This window comes from Ceratotherium simum, chromosome 2 (genome assembly GCF_057802395.1).
Source record: "Ceratotherium simum simum isolate JZ-2026a chromosome 2, ASM5780239v1, whole genome shotgun sequence".
Lineage (NCBI taxonomy): Eukaryota > Metazoa > Chordata > Mammalia > Perissodactyla > Rhinocerotidae > Ceratotherium > Ceratotherium simum.
The window spans coordinates 2,252,258-2,271,426 of record NC_141901.1 but is presented as its reverse complement, the minus strand read 5'-3'; the positions used below and the strand labels follow the sequence as shown (position 1 = coordinate 2,271,426).

The following is a 19,169-nucleotide window of genomic DNA, read 5'->3' as shown; positions in this document are numbered from 1 at the left end:
AGTCTCCGCAATGGTATTTTGACAATAATATGAATGACAATACACTTAGTGAGAACATATTCAGGGGGGGCCTGGCCCAGTAGTGTAGTGGTTGGGTTCGCATGCTCCACACACTCCGCTTTGGTGGCCCGGGGTTTGCAGGTTCGGATCCCGGGTGTGGACCTGCACACCACTTGTCAAGCCATGCTGTGGCAGGCATCCCACATAAAAGAGGAAGATGGGCACAAGTGTTAGCTCAATACCAGTCTTCCTCAGCAAAAAGAGGAGGATTAGCAACAGATGTTAGCTCAGAGCTAATCTTCCTCACCAAAAAAACAAACAAAACATATTCAGACACCCATTAAGATGGCTACTATCAAAAAACTAAAATAAGTTTGGCAAGGATGTGGAGAAACTGGAACCCTTGTGCACTGTTGGTAGGAATGTAAAATGGTGCAGCTGCTGTGGAAAATAGTATGGAGAGTCCTCAAAAAATTAAAAATAGAATTACCATATGATCTAGTAATTCCACTTCTGGGTATACACCGCAAAGTACTGAAAGCAGGGGCTTGAAGAGATATTTGTACACCCATGTTCGTAGCAGCATTATTCACAATAGCCAAAATGCGGAAGCAACCCAAGTGTCCACTGACAGTTGGATGAGTTAACAAAATATGGTGTATACATACAATGAAATATTATTCAGCCTTTAAAAGGTAGAAAATTTTGATATCTGCTACAACATGAATGAATCTAGAAGACATTATGCTAAGTGAAATAAGCCAATCACAAAAGGACAAACACTGTATGATTCTACTTATATGAAGTTCCTAGAGTAGTCAAATTTGTAAAAACGTAAAGTAGAATGGTGGGTGCCAGAGGCTGGAGAGAGAGAGGGAATGGGAAATTAGTGTTTAACGTGTACAGAGTTTCAGTTGGGGAAGATGACAAAGTTCTAGAAATGGATGGTGGTGATGGTTGCACAACAATGTGAATGTATCAAATACCACCGAACTATACACTTAAAAATGGTTAAAGTGGTGAATTTTATCTTATGCATTTTTTTACTACAAAAATAAAAGAAAAAAAGTGCAGGGGAGAAAGGGGGAGTGACATGGAAGAGGCAGAAGGTAACTTGTTTAATGCTTCACTGGTGGACTGCACTATTCTCTTCCCTTAGAGAAGCCAGATTTTACAACTGGAGACTTTCTGAAGGCAGACAGTGGTGGGGTTGTTTGTATGTTTATGGAGCGAATCGTCAGTTGGTTAGTAACAGGCTGCCTGTGGCAGAGATTGAAGTCTATTTTACAATGGTGGGGTGAACCTTAGCCGTTCTCATAGAGATGTGAGCTCTGCCTTTGAGAGTTTTAGGCATCCCACAAATGTTCATGGGTTTAAATAAAATGATCTGAGAAACCCTAAGTTATTTTACTTGAGTTTTGAGCCAGCCCCACCCACCTGTACTAGAGATCAGGGCATCTTTTAAAAATTGAATTTAACAAATACTTACATAGTGCTTCCTGTGTGCCAGAGACCGTCTTAAAGGCTTTTCATATATCAACTTATTTAATCCGAATAACCCAATGAGGTAAGTACTATTGTTCTCCATTTTACACAGGAGAAAACTGAGGCACAGAGAGGTAAAGTGATACAACTGTGAAGTGTTGGACCTGAGGTTCAAACTGAAACACCACGTGGCCCCAGAGCTCATGCTCCTAATCCTTAGGCCCCCAAAGTAATGTCTGAGACTGGGACTTGAACGACCCTGAAGTGAATCTCAAGGTCCAGAATGGGGGAGTAAAGTTGTTCCTTGATTATGATCCTGCCTCTCTGCTCCAGCAGCAGTAGGGCTCCTGAGGGCTAATGCTGAAGCCAGGGTAAGGGGTTTGTAGGTTTAAGGCCAAATTTTTTGAACCTATGGAATTTCCCTCCAATTCTGCAGCAGCCCCCTAGTGACGAATCAGCTGCCTATCCCACAGGTTTTGCTATTGGTGGAGTTTCTAGATGATCAAGGCAGGCGAAATAAAACATCATTAAACTAACACTAAATGACACTGAACTCTATATAAATCTTTTTTTCTAGTCGTTCCAAAATGTGACCCATGACGAATCTGCAACTCTGGAGTGGAAAGCAGGGGGCGGGCCGAGCAGCGACCATTTTTGTTTTGCGGCCGTGCGCTCTCAGAGCATCTTGACTAATAGGGCCCCACGGAGGAGGCGGGGCCTATGGGAGAGCAGGGCGGGGCCTGGGAAACGTGATGATTCAAACGGACTAACGAGCTCGGCGCATCTGGCAGAAGCCGCCAATGACCCGGCGTGTTGGGGCGGGGCCCACAGGCCCTAGTGTGTTTGGTTGCACCGCGGCTTTGGCGCATTTTCGGCTGGTTTGATTCATCCATTTTGAAGAGACGGGGGAGCGGGGGGCTCGTCTGATTAAGGGGCCCTGAACGAAGGAGCGGCGGAGTTTGAGAAGCCGGCAGCTCGGGGCTCGGCGGCAGCGGCCTCATCGGCCGAAGTTGGGGGGGGTGGGGCGCCGAGCGCGCGGGGAGGGGGTCCTGGTCTTTGGCTTCTCGACTCGGTCCTGTTTCGACAGCGAACATGTCTCGGCCTGTCAGGTCAGTGCGGAGTCCGAGGCCTGGAGCGGGTTGGCGGGGTTGGGGGCGAGCGGTGAAGGAGTGGGGACGGCAGGCGAGAGCCGGCCCTCGCTGGTGCCACGCGCGGCCTCCTCCCTCTCGGGGCCCGCGCGCCCTTGAGCGTGGGGGGCCCTGCTGGCGCGGGCTGCGCGGGGGCGGCGGCAGCGCTCCTCCCCGCCCCGCGCGCTGCGGCCCCCACCCGCCGCACTCGAGCGGGCGGGGTGTTCCTCGGCCGCCCGCGCCGGAGGGGGAGGGTGAGGTCAGCGCCCCCACCAGGCCCCACCTCCGCGCCCGGCCCCTCGGAGCCTTCAGCGAGGAGGGGCGGGGACGCCGTGGCGCCCCTGCCGCCCTCGGCGTGCGTGGGGGTGGGGGCCTCGGCCTCTCTCTCCCGCGGACGGGGTGTTCCACACGAGGGGGGAGGGGCGGCCGCCACCCGCCCCGCCTCCGTCCTCGGGGTCGCCGCGGGCCCGCCTCCGGGGCGGGCGCGCGTGGGCGGGACCTGTTCTCCCCGCCCGCAGAAGTGAGTTCGGCCTGGGCCCTGGAAAAGGCGGTCTGCGGCCTTTCCGCCAGCTTGCAGTCTGAGCGGGTTGACCGCCCCCCCAGTTCGCTGTTCCCTCCGACTGGAAATGTCCTTCCCCGGGGAGGGGCTGGTTAACGCGTCCCAAATCCCGTGTGGGTCTCGTTCCCGCTCCCTCTCCGCTCGCGCAGCGCAGGGGGTTTTGTAACCCTCTCGCCCCCCAATGACTTTAATAGTAAAGGGGCTAGATTCAGTTAGCATTAGACTTGATGCTAAGAATTTCAACAAGCTTGCTATTCCCCAGGGGACGGTGGAGTCGCCCTTTGCGGTCCTCCTGCCTATTGTATGGAATGTGCCATTTGTGGAGGGGTGTGGCTTAATCCAATCTGCTGAGGCCTTGAAAAGGAGAGCTGTTGCAAATAAATACGACTTTTACTGTAGTGTCCGTGACTCCTTCAACGTAAGGAATTGGCTCTTTGCTTAGTGTTTTCTGAATACATAGGTAAAGGTTTAGTTTTAAAATGTTTTAACGGTTGTTGCTTCCCCTTCTTCATTCCAAGTTTTTGTGAGAAACGGAAGTATTTTGACCTAAAGCTCTAAAGCCAGGTTTGGAACCTCGGGAAGGGTTTTGTTGTACACCATTCTGTCTCCTGGCTATCTGTCGTCCGATCATCCGTCCCCAAGTGGTGGTGTTATGGGACCGCGTACTCCTGCGGTCCGGGTGGGCGGGAGGAGAGTGCTACCTACCTACCTGACTGCTTTTCTGCCTTCTGATGTCAACCCGCGTCTCTAACTCACCGTCGCCACCGGCGAGAGTTTTGTCGACTTTTTGGCAAGGAGTCTGAATAGATATTTCAGATTATAGTATGCATACTTTCTTTGGCATAAAAATTGATCGATGTATCTCATCAATTTATGTAGAATAATGTCTTTAAGATCAGCTGAAATAGACAATATGGTAATAAAGATTTGTTTCGTCTGGATTGGATCTTGTCTTCTGGAAGGAAATTACTGTGTGGTGAAATTAGACTATTTTTCTCAACCTAGTCGCTAGATTTTGGTGTCTTTTTTATTTTATTGTTGTGACTTTCTTATATTCATTGCCTGAATTTGTGTTCCCAGATTTAGATATTGGAACACGAACAAAACTTTTTCTTTTACTTCAAAACTTGGGTTTTTTAATGTCAGCAGGTGGAGATAAATATATTAAGCACATTCTATCAGTTTTTTGGAGGCGTTGGGATTTCTGCACAACTTTTTTCTTGCTCAGTATGTTATTTAAAATAATTTTAACTCTTTATTTGCCCCTAATTGAAGGATGAAGTTAATATATTGTGGGCTTTTTTGGGTCACTTTCAAATTGCTAATTTCAAAGCAACTTGGTTCTGATTATAATTTTAGTGATAAAGTCTCTTTGTAACTATTTTTTTAAGTCTTTAATATATTCATGACCAATAATAAAGCAGAAATAATTAAACTTGAGTTTGGTGGTTTGTTAAATTTTGCAATTAAAAAAGTGCTGTCTTAGAGAAGGGCTTTTGTTTCAAAGTGTAATTGAAGAATCTATGTACCTGAGGGCATTTAACAAAAAATTAATGATAGGCATTTACCCGATATCAGAATGATCAGCCTTATTTAAAAACAAGCCAAAAAAAGAAAGCATATGTTGGAAATAAGTGACAGTGCATCTTCTTTTGGGATATATTTCTGCCCTTAGGCCTATACATAATTTTGAGGTTTTTCTGGTTTTCATTTTTACTAAAATGAAATTAAAATATCATTAATTGTCATTTTAAAATTAACCTAAGCATTTAAAAAAGATTTTTTAAAAATGTACTAATGGCTGCTTGACACCAGTATCCAAGTGAAGGGAATGATGAACTGATGAGCTGCAGCAGGGTTTTCCATGGGCATGTGCACAACACATGTCTAAGTAGTTTTGTTCATACAGTATTGCTATCTTTACCTTTTACAGTAACTGACTCGTATATAAGTGAGAGCTCACATATTTTAGGCCTTGGATTCAAATTTATCGCATAAAATTACAGTCTTGGAGCTAGAAAGAAATTTAAGCAAATTCGTTTTACAAGTGACTTAATGGGGACCTGGACTAGTGAAGTGCCTTGCATCACACAGTAGTAGATGCCAAGATTGGACCTAGAACCTAGATTTCTTAATTCCCAGTCCTTACTCATCCTCACCCTCCCTCTTTCCACGTAATAATCACTTTGCCTTCTGCCTGATAAGTATTGATATTATTATAGTGTATAGCACTTTTAAGTTTTCAAAGTGCTTTCATGACTCTTATCCTTGTGAGGAAGGAAAGAAAATGCTATTACTGTAGAAGATGAGAAAGAAAGCTGAGAGAGAGATTTACTGACATGCCCAGACTAGAAACCAGGGTTCTTGAAATTCAGCTTGGTATAATCCCCAGAGATCCCCCTCCCTTGTTGAAAATGATCCAAGTCACTCAGATCAATGTGTTTGCTCCTTTCTTTGCAACGTAAAGTGTACTCAGTATCTTGTCTTCTTTTGTTTAGTGCTTGAGATTGCAAGGAACTTTTAACATTGAAAGTTTAGATGTGAAAGCATAGGCTCTTATGGGTTGATATAAAATTACTTTTTTTTGTCATATTTATAATTATGTTAAGATTTATCAGCTTTCCCAAGATTACTTTCTTTTTTTTTTTTTTTAATTTTATTTATTTATTTTTCCACCAAAGCCCCAGTAGATAGTTGTATGTCATAGCTGCACATCCTTCTAGTTGCTGTATGTGGGACGCGGCCTCAGCATGGCCGGAGAAGCGGTGCGTCGGTGCACGCCTGGGATCCGAACCCCGGGCCGCCAGCAGCGGAATGGGAGCACTTAACCGCTAAGCCACGGGGCCCGCCCTGGATTACTTTCTTTTCAAAAAGAATTTTGTTTGGGATTCTAGATGCTAAAAATTTATACTCTCTCTTAGCAGAAAATTAGTTTCAAAAAGTCCTCAAAGGGAAAACTTGGAAACCTGAAAATTCGAGATAGCTTGAAATTTATGATCCAAGGATGCACAGGAAGATACTTAAAAGTTTTGTATCCTAGTAAATGTGGTCATAGGTGAGCTTGGTTCCTTATATCTCTTCTTATTCTCTACTCCCACTGTGTGTGTATGTGTGTGTGTGTGAGAGAGAGAGAGAGAGAAGGGTGATTTTATTAACTTTGGATCTGTTCATTTTATTACTTACATGTCAATTTCCTCTAAAAAGACATAGATTCTTCTATAGATTTTACTCTCAAAGATATCTCATAATTTGCAAACCCTGAATAATGGGGGGAGTTAATTTTATAACAACACTTAAATATTCAACATTTCCCAACATACTTGTATTGAATTAAGCTGAGAATTATACTAATACAATGTTTAAAGTGCGGTTTTTAGAGTAATTTAGTGAACAAACATTTAGTGAGAATAAATGCAGAGTCAGGCACTCTGCTAGAGGCTTTCACTTTATCTTGTTTTATCCTTGTTACAGCCCTGTAATGTAGGATTTTTTTTAATTCCCATAATAGATGACAAAATAAGCTTAAAAAAATATGTTACTCAAGGTCATAGAACTGCTAAAGCAGAGCCAAGTTTTGAACCCAAATTTTCTAAATACAAAGTTGGCATTCTTTCTGTGGTACCACTCTTTTCTTCCTAGTGTTTGGCATGAAGATGGTCAAGTGTTTTTTATTTAGTCTCTTCAATAGTGAGTACATTCTGTGTCAGTAGGTTTTTAGCTCTATATAGAAAATATTTGAGGGAAAATATGGCCCAAATGTTTTAAATAGGAGCAGTTTTGTTCAATTCAGTATTTAAAAGAATTTTCAGAGATACCTTTTAATTAAAATGTATTTTTAAAAAAAACTAGAAAACTTCAGAGGTATAAGTCCAGTTTCTTCAGTTTACTAGTGCTGACTTTGAAGCCAAAGGAATTGAAGTGTGGAAATAATAGGAAAGCTGATTTAGACTGCATGAGTCTTAGCTCGTCTCTCTACTAGATTTACATTTACTGTGTTTGATTCCACCTAGAATATATTACAGGTCCACAGTCCCTAGTTTGAAACCATTGGGGCCATATGTGTTTGGAAGTTCAATTTTTTTCCCAAGATTTAAAAAAGTTAACAGGGTGCCTATACTGTATATCAGTGTACCATCATCAGTGAGTCTGGGGTAGTGCTCTTATAATCAAACACATTAATATCTCTGTAGTAAAATTTATGAATTTTCACACTGAAAAAACAACGAAAAAGCCCTTCATTATTTAGGTCAAGTTTACCACCATATAAGTTCTGGAAAAACTTGTTTTTCAGAACTTTTTGAATTTCTAAATTGTGGATTAGAGATTGTGGATCTTTAAAAGCAGTAGTCCATTTGTCAACCTTAAATTTTAGAAAAAATAAAATCACTTCGAAACTCAATAGAGCTGTCACTTACTGAGCAGCTCTCTCTGTGCTAAATATTCTGCCAGCTACTTGAACACGTTTCAAAATCTTGAAACAACTCATCAAGCAGGGTATATATTATCCCCGTTTCATATGTGAGGTAGCCGAGGTTTAGATAAATTAATTGGCCTAGTTCACCTAATATTAAGAGGTGAAGCAGGAATTCAAATCCTGGTGTGGCCAACCCAAAGCCAGTGTGATCTTTCCCGTGAGACACACTGCCACAGGGTGTTACTCTTTCTCGTGGTAGTAGTAGTGCACTTTCCCATCTTCAGAGTTCATAATAGGACTTTTGTGGGTGAAGACCAGCTTTAAAGTGAGCTAGGGGTGGATGGAGAAAGGACAAATCTTTTGGATGAATAGGAAAATATTTGAAGGGATTAAAGGAAGACACACCTGAATGTAGAGGAAAAAGCACCGAAGTGTTGTGTAGGTTTTGTGGGAAGGAATGGGAATGTTAGATAAGTGGCATTGCTGTAAGTGTATACATTTCATGATACAAGGGCATTTCCCCCTGACTAAAGTAAGTGAATAGATTCCAAAGCCACCAGAAGGACACTATAAGAAAATTAATTGGCTCACTTTACAGATAAGTGTAGGTGCAAAAATACCAAACAGAATATTAGCTAACTGAATCAGATGTGTATTAAAAATATGTATGATCAAGTAGGATTTGTCCCAGGAACAAAACTTAAAATCTGTCACTGATTGATCATATTAAAAGATTAAAAGAGAAAAACCATGGCAATTGAAAAGGTTCAATACCTATTGTAAAACTCAATACAATTAGAAGGAAATTAAGATTAATTAGAAATTGAAGTTGATTTAACTTGACAGAAGTTATAAACTAAGGTAAGTCATTGAGTTTTTAGTGTTTTAAATTGATTAACAATAAAACTAATTATTGAGGGGAGGTAGTATGGCACAGCAAAAGAAACCCTGGGTATCAGGAGACTTGAGTTCCAGCCGCTGCTTAGGTTTATAGAATGGAGATGTTGAACTCCATTAGAATCATGCTACTTGCATTTTCAAAGCATTTTACGGTTTTCAAAGCTTTTTATCATAGGTTTTTTCCAGCTCTAAAAATAAAATTGAGGAGAAATTTTGATATAATTTTGAATAAAAGGACATTGGTTTTATTTATTTGTGTATTTTGTCTATTTTTTCCCAGAGATGTAAAACAAGGCCACTGTACTGTAACTCCAGGACACCATCCGTATTACATCCCCATTTTAGTCCACGTGAACAGTGACCCTCTGGAGTTAATGAGATTTAGTGTCTACACAGCTAGATGGGTTGCTTTGCAAACTTTGGTTACTTGAACTTAATGAAGTTATTGAGCCTGCTCTGAAGTGTTATTTCTGTTTGCATTTTTTAATTCTTAGTTGCAAGAATAGAAATAAATGTGACTTTATTACTCTAGATTATGAAGAAGTAGCTTCTTGGATTGTTGAGACTAGAGATAGCACCTAAGAGACTGCCATGTTGTACACAGTAGGAGAAAACATTTGATTTAGCACAGGACCACTTTGGTCAAACTGAGGCATCCCTTTGTTTTGTCTTGAAAAATGTATTATCTAGATTCTAGGAAGTGGAACTGATTGTTACAGAATTGCCATGCTATGTTTTAAAATAACTACTATCTAAGTAGCCATAATCATAGGTCTTTGAAGTACTTTAGGAGAACAGACCACAAGTTGCCCAAGAGTGTTTCAACTGGGTATAGCATATTTTCAGATGCTTGTTAGTACATATCTATTTTGAATTGTGCACCTGTTCAGCTACCTGCTAAGCAAGGTGATCTTCAAGGAGGTTTCATCTGTCAAGATAAAATGACCCAGAAGATGAAACTTGAGAAACTAAAAATTAGCTAGACTGAGAAGTGAAAATCCACTCTGCTGTTCACTGGGCTGGGAAACAGACAGCTGTCTGTCTTCCACAGATATGCCGCAGCTGCAAAGATTTATCAGTCTTCCTCCTTTGAGTGACTACTGCTTTTCTACTGAGAAATGATTCTCTAAAATCAGAGACTATCAGAAACCTTGCTCTTTGAAATTCTATCAGAAAAAATGAAACATCACGCTTTTGTCAGGAAGAAATACATCCTCTTGACAGAGAACTAGTCTCAATTTACAACTTTAGAGCTTCAGAAGAGGGGTCACTGGACACAAAATTCCACATCTACCTTAACTTCTTTGCCAACAAATAGGACCCGAGGTCCACTTTGCAGTCCAGACCTCATGTTGACCCCTTTACGCACAGTCCTACTGTGTTTTGAGCCTCTCAAGACACTGCTTCATTTAAATTTCACCTAAATTCTACCCTTCCCCAAATCCTTCAAGTTTTCCTGTTTGGTGAGTTGCTCCACACTTCTGATGTGCCATCGCTTTCATTGTAATGAGTCAATAAACCTGACTGTCAGGCTACAGATTTGTCCCTGGTGTTTGGGTTAAAACAATTGTGGGGGCTGGCCTGGTGGCGCAAGTGGTTAAGTGCGCGTGCTCTGCTGCCGGGGCCTGGGGTTTGCCGATTCGGATCCCAGGCGTGCACCGATGCACTGCTTGGCAAGCCATGCTGTGGTGGCGTCCCATATAAAGTAGAGGAAGATGGGCACGAATGTTAGCCCAGGGCCAGTCGTCTTCAGCAAAAAAAGAGGAGGATTGGCAGATGTTAGCACAGGGCTGATCTCCTCACAAAAAAACAAGCAAACAATTGTGGAAGATTCCACGGAGGTTTCCGAGACCCTCTACTGCAGACAGGACTCTACTTGGTAATGTGTACATCTGAGACCCCTTCAGTCTTACCTGCTTGAGGTTTCTCTGTCCTTAATTACATAGGTTTTGCACTAAATTTCTGTTGGGAAAAATCTAGCCCGTTTTATTTATATAGTACTTTATCTTATACTCATTGAAATTTGTATGTGTGTGACTTTTAAACAAAATATTTTCCTATATGGAGAGAATATGGTGGAATTGAACATATTTGGGGAATAAGGAGTGCCATATAAGAGTTAATATTTGTTTATCTGGACTAAAACATTAGCAAATTGATAAATTTAGTAGGAGATTGTGACAGTTATCTGATAAACAGATGTACCTGCCTCATCATTCAGAGCTCCTTTACTCCCTTCTCTTTTCTGCACAAACGAGAAACTTTCCATTTGAAAAACTTTTAGGAATTCTTTCCTATAATGTTCTTGATTTTTTAAATCTTTTTTTTTTTTTACTTTTTGCTTGCTTTTTTTGTGTGTGTGTGTGAGAGGAAGATTAGCCCTGAGCTAACATCAACTGCCAATCCTCTTTTTTTTTTTTTTCCTGAGGAAGATTGGTCCCAGGCTGGCATCCATGCCCATCTTCGTCTACTTTATACGGGATGCCACCACAGCATGGCTTGACAAGCGGTGGATTGGTGCACACCCAAGATCCCAACCTGCAAACCCCGGGCTGCCAAAGCGGAGTGGGCACACTTAACCGCTATGCCACCAGGCCGGCCCCACTTTTTGCTTTCTTGTATCTTGTGACTGTTTTTGAATTTTATGTTTAATTGTGAACAACAGAATGATAAAAAATATAGACAAAGCAATATATCTTAGCGAAAAGGAATCTGAAGCTCAAGATAAGTGAAGCAATTGTAAGAAGTTACCCTGAATTGAGTTCAGGTGTTCTGGCTTCTATGAACTAACATTTTTATATCCTGAGAAAATTTGGCATATGAATAATCTTTGAGAGAGAGAAGGATGGAGAGAGGTAAGTGTCCTAAGTTTTAAAGGCCAGGAAATTGTTGATATGCAGAAACTTTAATCGCATCAGGTCTATAGAGGAATTAGATTTGTGAACACTTAGGAGAGGAAGATTTAAGAGGCGGCAGGCATCAACAGTGCCCTGTGGGGTACAGGATAGGGTTGGATGGCCTTGAGTTGGAAATTTGGCCTTACCACTTAATGGCTTGTGGTTAGTTAGGTTGCTTAGCCTTTCTGAGCATTAGATTCTTCAGTTAAAATTGAATTAATGGTAATTAGCTCCTCTTGTGAGATTATTGTGAGAATTAAATGAGAATTTAGGAAATGAGAATTTAGGTGAAACCTCTGGTGCGTAGTAACTGCTGTTGTAATTATTGATAAAAGTCAGCGGGGGTTTACAAAAAACCAGTCTCGTAGATCAGTAGTCTTCATAAGGTTGGCTTTCAGGGATATCTCAAGCATTTGATTCTAATTTTGTTTTTAAAATGTAGGAGATCTTAGAGATCAAAGTTACACGTTTCCTTTTTTTTTCTTCTTTTCCCTCCCCAAAGCACCAGTGCATGGTTGTATATCCTAGTTGTAAGTCCTTCTAGTTCTTCTCTGTGAGCTGCCGCCACAGCATGGCAACTGACAGACAAGTGGTGTGGTTCCGCAACCAGGAAACAAACCCCGGCCGTGGAAGCATTGAGAGCACCCAACTTGAACCAAGAGGCCATCAGGGCTGGCTCCAGCAGGTTTCTTTAATACAGGACTTGCAAAGCTTTTAACATGTTTAAGGAGGTGATAATATCCAAACCAGGATAGAAACCTTTAGAAAACCTATCTTCACAGAACACCAGTTGGAAAATTCTGTAATGAGAAATTTTTTAAATTTGAAATTATAAGACAAATTTATGCTCTTAAATATTTCTTTTACTTTTAATTAGCTGTGTTTTGTGGTTCCTGGGAATATTTTGTTTGAGCAAAAAGGTCTATTCTAAAAAGTTTAACTATCATAGATTTAAACAAACTCATTTGCTTTTTAAAAACTTGAATAGAGGGGTCAGCCCGGTGGCCTAGTGGTTAAGTTCATGCGCTCCGCTTCTGCGGCCCGGGGTTCACAGTTTTGGATCCCGGGTGCGGACCTATGTACCACTCATCAAGCCATGCTGTGGCAGCATCCTATATTAAAAAAGTAGAGGAAAATGGGCACCAATGTTAGCCCAGGGCCAATCTTCCTCAACAACAACAAAAAATTTATTAGAGTAAGAGAATATTGTAAAAATACTGGGTTACTGTTTCAACAAGGATTTTTGACAGAGCTTCCCATGATGTCCTTTTGGGGAAAATGAAGAAATATAGGCAGAATGATAGTTCAGTGTGATGGCCATGTGCCTCAATAGCCATACCCAGGAAGGCTGAGTAATAGATTTTTTTTTTCTTTTTTTTTAAATTTTTTGTTTATTGCACTAACATTGGTTTATAATGAGTAATAGATTAATGTCATCCTGGAAGAATATTTCCACTGATGCCTTAAAGGGCTTTGTTTTTGGCCTATGCTGATTAAATTTGCGGATAATAGGAAATTGGGCAAGATAAGTGATATGTTGAAGTATCACTATACAAAAAGGTTTTAGATTTGGGGAAAGGAGATTTTAGTCATTGAAATTGCAGTATCCAGTCCATTGTGTGATCTGACAGCCCAAAAGACAACTGAGATCTTGGATTGCATTAGTACAAAGAATAGAATAGAACAAGAAGAGGACGGTCATAATGCTGATCTGCTCCCCCTCCCCCCACACACCTTTTAAAAATCATATTGTTATGTTTAGATCGGGTCACTACTTGATAGACTTTACTAAATCCGAGGCGGTGTGGAGGAAAGCTGCTAGGTTGTGAGGATTCTTGAAATGCATCTTATGAGAAAGGGTTAAAGGAATCCTAGTATTTAGCCTTGAAGAAAAAAGTGGAAACTGTCATAGATTTTAAGGGCTACTCTATGGAGGAAGAGTTAGATTTAGGCAAGGAGGTAGACAAGATAGAATCGGTGAGTGGACTTTAGAGGCAGATTTTACCTCACTGAGAAGAACTGTTTCATTATTGGAGTTTTCTTAGAATAGGTTGCCTTGGGAGATCATGAGACATTCTCAGTCCTTCCCGTCTAGCGACATTTGTTGATAGGATAACAGGTTTTGGGTAAGATTGGATTAGATAGTCTAAGGTCCAGTAGCTCTAGTACATATAATACACCTGGTATCATCATCATCATATCACTATCCCCCCCCCCCACTTCCCACTGGCCACCAAACTTTGATAGGTTTTATGAGTGCTTAAGCTTAAAAAAGTGATTTTTCTTGAAAAGATATGAAATTAAAATAGGAAGAGATGTTATACTTTTGTGGCCGTCGATCAATAACAAATTGTTTTTTGTAGAGGGGAAACTAAAAACTACTTTGGAAATCTCTTTTTGCAATCCACTTTTTATTCTAAAGCAATGGCTCTCAAACTTTTTTGATGAGGTTCCAATAAGAAATACGTTGTACTGTTGTACGTTGCAATTTGCTACACATGAGAACACAAAACACCTGAAACAAGTTTCAGGCACTTACCCTTATTTAGATACAGTTTTCTCTGATGTTTTCTATTTGCTTTTTCTTTTGAAATGCTGGTTATACAACAGTAAATTGATTTCAGGACCCAATAGTGGGTTGTGACCTGTAGATTGAAAAACATTGTTCTGCAGGATCTCACTCATCTGATGAACTGAGATGTTTACCACCTAGGTGATTAGTGAAAAGAGCTATGCTGGCTATTTTGGGTTTCTCAAAACTCAGATTTCAGTTGTACTGTAAGTGCCTAATGAGAAACTTGTTAAATGCTATAAAGTTGGCAAGGTGGGTTTTTTTCGTCTTCTTCCCTGCATTGACCAGAACAATATAACTTCTAAAAGGTAAAAATGGAGGTATAGTCAGCTTGATTGAGCTAAATAATGTAGTAGATTGTGTAAAAGTCTCTCCGATTTCCCTTGGGAAAATGATTTTGTGCTCTTTACGTAGTATAAAGCTTGGGGTGTCAATAATTAAATGAGGGTTTATTTTTGAAAGTACTGCTTTCTCACCTGGAGCTTGTTATCTTTCTCCAAATTTGTTATAAAGTAGAGCTGGATTATGTGGTTTTAGTTTTTCTCTCATCTGTAAACTTAAGACCATTAGATGAGATAATCTCAAAGGTGTGGTAATTTCCATTTCTGAATGCTGTGATCCTTGACTCTGCAGCATGTTGGTTTTATATACCTCATGTTTCAGGAATCTGTTTGGGTCTTAGATGGTTGCTGCTATAAAAAAGAAAAAGCAGGCCAACCCCAGTGGCCTAGTGGTTAAGTCCAGCAGCTCAGGTTTGGTTCCCAGGCGCAGACCTACACCATTTGTCTGTCAGTGGCCATGCTGTGGCAGTGGCTCACATATGAAAAGAGGAAGATTGGCAACAGGTGTTAGCTCAGGGCGACTCTTCCTCAGCCAAAGAGAGAAGGAAAGGAAAAGCATTTGGGGGTAGACTGATGAGTATTTAGTAGAAAGAAGTCAATGATTAAGAGAGTGGAAGAAAAAAATCCTATTACTTCTAAACTGCTTGAGTTATCCACGTTTGGTGCCCAAAACAGATCTTTTAGTGTTCCTTGTCTAGCTTCCCACTTTACCTTTCGTTTTTGCACGTTAAACCCATACATAAGTGGGGTCTTCTCATCTCAAAACCCTCTTGGTGATCATCCAAGAATTGGTTCACTGTGAGCAAGGTACATTTAGAATCTAGATATAGAGATTATATCAGCTTTTAAAGTAAGAGAAGGCACATAATTAAAGTTTTTGTGTTCCTGTATTTTGTATTTATTTATTTATTTATTTATTTATTTATTTATTTTTTTTTTAATTTATTTTTCCCTTAAAGCCCCAAGCGATAGTTGTAAGTCATAGTTGCACATTCTTCTAGTTGCTGTATGTGGGACGCGGCCTCAGCATGGCCGGAGAAGCAGTGCGTCTGTGCGCGTCCGGGATCCGAACCCGGGCAGCCTGCATCGGAGCGCACGCACTTAACCGCTAAGCCACGGGGCCGGCCCTGTATTTTGTATTTAAACATTTGTGTTCCTTACTGGTTTACAGTTCTCTTTTCTAGTGCAAACTTTTAGACTTGTCTAGATGGAACTCCAGTTGATTTGAGTGATAGAAATTGATCTAATGCGTGTGGTGGCTTTAAAAGAGCTACAACTGCTGCTTTGTCTAGCCTAAATGGTAACCTGAAAACTTGATCATAAGTTGGAAATAATATAAAAATAAGGAGGTATTTTGGTATTGCATTTTAATGAAATGAGCAACAAACCTTTTAAAGACAATCTTTCTAAATGGTACTAGAACCAATACTCTTAAGACACATATTTTAAAAGAGTGACTTAATTATCATGTTCAAATAAATAATTGAGTGTTACTTGTTTGTGTTCAAGATTGCAGTGGTATTCTGGGTGGAACAAGTTAGTGCTTACAAGTAATAATAGCTGCTATTTATTGGATAAGTCGTGTACCTGGCACTCACAACAATCTTGAGAGATGGGGATTGTTATTCCTATTTTACAGGTGAGGAAATTGAAGTTTAGTGAGGGGGGTAACTTGCTCAAGGACATATAACTAGTAAGTGGCAGAGCCAGGATTTAAACCCAATTCAAAAATCTGTGTTTTTAACCTCTATGATATATTGAAATTTTGTGTTGTCCTCCCAGTTCTGGTTGTTGATGCTCATTTTACACTGAAGAGTTGGTTTAGCTATGGCATTTAAGTAGTGGCATTTTGAGGAAGTAGGAATGTTTCTTTGTTTTCATCTAGAAGTAGAACTTCCCATGCCCTTGGACTTAAACAATACTGTTAAGTGTTGTGCTTCTATTCCAATGTATCGTCTCAATTTCCAGTTTACATAGGAATAAGTTCATCAGAAATGTATTTCAGCCGTAAATAAGGTAAATCTCCAAGCACTGGAAATAGTATGTTTTGAATATGCATCTTTAGAAGGTGGGAAATGAACCCAAGTATTATAAATCATTCTAATGAGTTATTGTGAATAACCCTTGTTATCACAGATCTTTTATTTAAATTATTTTTTCATTTCCCTCTTGAGCATTTATAGGTGGATGCGGTTTTTTTTGACTAGTTACCCTTAAGACAAGACTGCTTCCATATTCATATTTTGCTTTACTCAGGTTTTATAGTTTCTGTGATAAGTGACGTTGATTATGTAAGATAATTCTGGCCATTCTCACATAATTGAAACTTAAAATATTTTGTGTTTCAAAGAAAGGAGTGGTCTTTCAATTGAATTTTGAAAATTTTAAGTTTAATTGCTTATATAATGTCAGTATGTCTACATGGTGTTTTTGTAGTTCACCTTATTGAGAACTAGGATAGAAAAAAAATGTACTAAATAGTTGCCTTTTTAAATTTCTTAGATTTAAAACAAGTTACAGTCGTCCCTCCATATCCGTGGGTGCCACATCCATGTATTCAACCAACCACAGATCCTATCGGATAGGGAGGGCTAACTACTAAGGGACTTGATTTTGGTATCCTCAGGATGAAGGAGGGGTGGGAGGGGAAGTGGCTGGAACCAATCTCCCTGCGGATACCGAAGGACGACTGTGCTTAGCATGGAGGAAACTAAATTTTCTTTTGTCATTAAGTGCAGTGGGAATTAAATGTCTGATAGGCTGAAAACTCCAGTCACACATACATCTCTTTACTGATACCCTTTCCTACCCTAATTGTCTTCAGATGCCAAGTCCATTCACTCATCAGATTTCTTGAATTTGGTGTTCCGAACGGAAAGGCAATCCCTGTCCTTAAGAAGTTCACATTTAGTGGGGAAGACAGACATTTAGTAGATTATATTCATAGTATCAATGAAGGATTAAAGGTGCTAAGAGGAGGTGAGGTTGTATCTAATATGAGTGGGAGTGATATGAACAGCATTCTAGGCCAGGGAGCTGCATGACCAAATGGTAAACAACATGATTGGAGGAATTACAAGCTTCCTGGGTTGATTGTTAAGTGGCAAGACATAAGATCCTAAAAGAGTTTGAGGAGATTGGATATTATCCTCTTCAGTATCTTATAAAATTAGGTTTCTAACAGAGCTCTTAAGTTTGGCCCTAAGAGCAAAAAGTTCAGAAAACATTTGCCTGCCTACTTTTTACCTTGCTCTGTACCAGAAATGTGGGTGTAAGACATGGTGTTATCTTCAAGAAGCTCAGATTAGTGAAGAAAACAAATGGTACAGTGGTGCAAGCAGTTAAGTGCACGCGCTCCACTGCGGTGGCCTGGGGTTCGCCAGTTCGGATCCCGGGCGCACACTGATGCACCGCTTGTCAAGCCATGCTGTGGTGGCTTCCCATATAAGGTGGAGGAAGATGGGCATGGATGTTAGCCCAGGGCCAATCTTCCTCAGCAAAAAGAGGAGGATTGGCAGATGTTGGCTCAGGGCCGATCTTCCTCACCAAAAAAAAAAAAAAAAAAAAAATCACTGTTTTCTTAGAACATGGTAGGCATTTGATTGCCAGCCCCCTAAAAATAGTCATTTTTTTTAGAAGGAAAATATTATTCTTTTTTTAAAATTTTGGTAAAATAACACAAAATTTACCATCTTGACCATTTTTAAGTGTACCATTCAGTAGTGTTAAATACATTCACATTGTTGTGCACCCAATCTCGAGAAATCTTCCTCTTGCAGAACTGAAACTACGTACGATTAGCTCCCCATCCACCCTACCCCAGCCCCTGGGAACCACTATTCTCCTTTCTGTCTCTATGAATGTGACTAAGTACCTCATGTAAGTGGAATTAAGGGTCATGTTTTTAAAGTTAACTTTCTTAATAGAATGGTATCTTAGATATATAAACTCAGCTTCTTATAACAAAGCATATAGTTGGAGAATATTTTATAGTTTTGCATCTTGACTCATTGAGGCAGTAAAGTGAGATGATAATTCATTGTTGGTAGACTAAAGAAAAACAAGGCAAAATTCCTTATGAGCTTTTCTTTTTTTCTCTTAAGCCAAGAGTGTGGCTATACTTTCCTCCATATCTAAGCCCCAAACATGTGTCCAGAATTCACCCGTACCCTATCATTTCTGCATATTATATAGAAGTTGTATCTGTACTTGAATTCTGGCCATGCTGTCTTTGAATTTAAATGGTGTCTTAATCTATAAAACCAGGAATATCCCTCTGCTCAGGTTTAAGTGTAGTTGGTGGGGTGTTTCTCGTAATCTTTTCAGTTCACCTGTTCAGTATCCGTTTAGTTACAGCGCATTTAAGGCTCTTTTAAAAGCCAAGCTATTTGGATACTAACAAGGAAGCTTTTATATCTCTCTAGAGGAAGAATTTCAAACTTTTAGATTTAGAATATGAAGTAGGAAAATGGAAATTAAGATTTGTTTAAGAGGGCCGGCCCCGTGGCTTAGCGGTTAAGTGCGCGTGCTCCGCTGCTGGCGGCCCGGGTTCGGATCCCGGGCGCGCACCGACGCACCGTTTCTCTGGCCGTGCTGAGGCCGTGTCCCACATAACAGAAACTAGAAGGATGTGCAGCTATGATATACAACTATCTACTGGGGCTTTGGGGGAAAAAATAAATAAATAAAAATTAAAAAAAAAAAAAAGATTTGTTTAAGATGTTGAAGATGCCTTACCTCGTAAGAAGTACATTGAGTCAAGTAGATATATGAATTTGTGAGACTTTCATACTTTTCTTAATTACAGACTCTTTAATAAAAAGCGTCTTTTTATTAATCAGTTAATTTTTAGTCAGTTTTTAATTAATTGTTTC

The 19,169-nt window shown here is 40.3% G+C and overlaps 1 protein-coding gene across 2 annotated transcripts in view; it reads left to right on the top strand.

The window, feature by feature from the left end:
- The first annotated feature begins 2,508 nt into the window (after positions 1 to 2,508).
- NUCKS1 (nuclear casein kinase and cyclin dependent kinase substrate 1) overlaps positions 2,509 to 19,169 on the top strand; it is a 32,865-nt gene continuing 16,204 nt past the window's right edge. The window contains exon 1 of one of the 2 annotated variants that reach the window (XM_014783477.2): positions 2,509 to 2,594. In XM_014783477.2, the coding sequence (XP_014638963.1) occupies positions 2,578 to 2,594 (17 nt within the window). In that variant the 5' untranslated portion in view covers positions 2,509 to 2,577. The remainder of the gene's footprint in view (positions 2,595 to 19,169) is intronic. The other variant, XM_004425113.3, reaches the window with a different exon arrangement.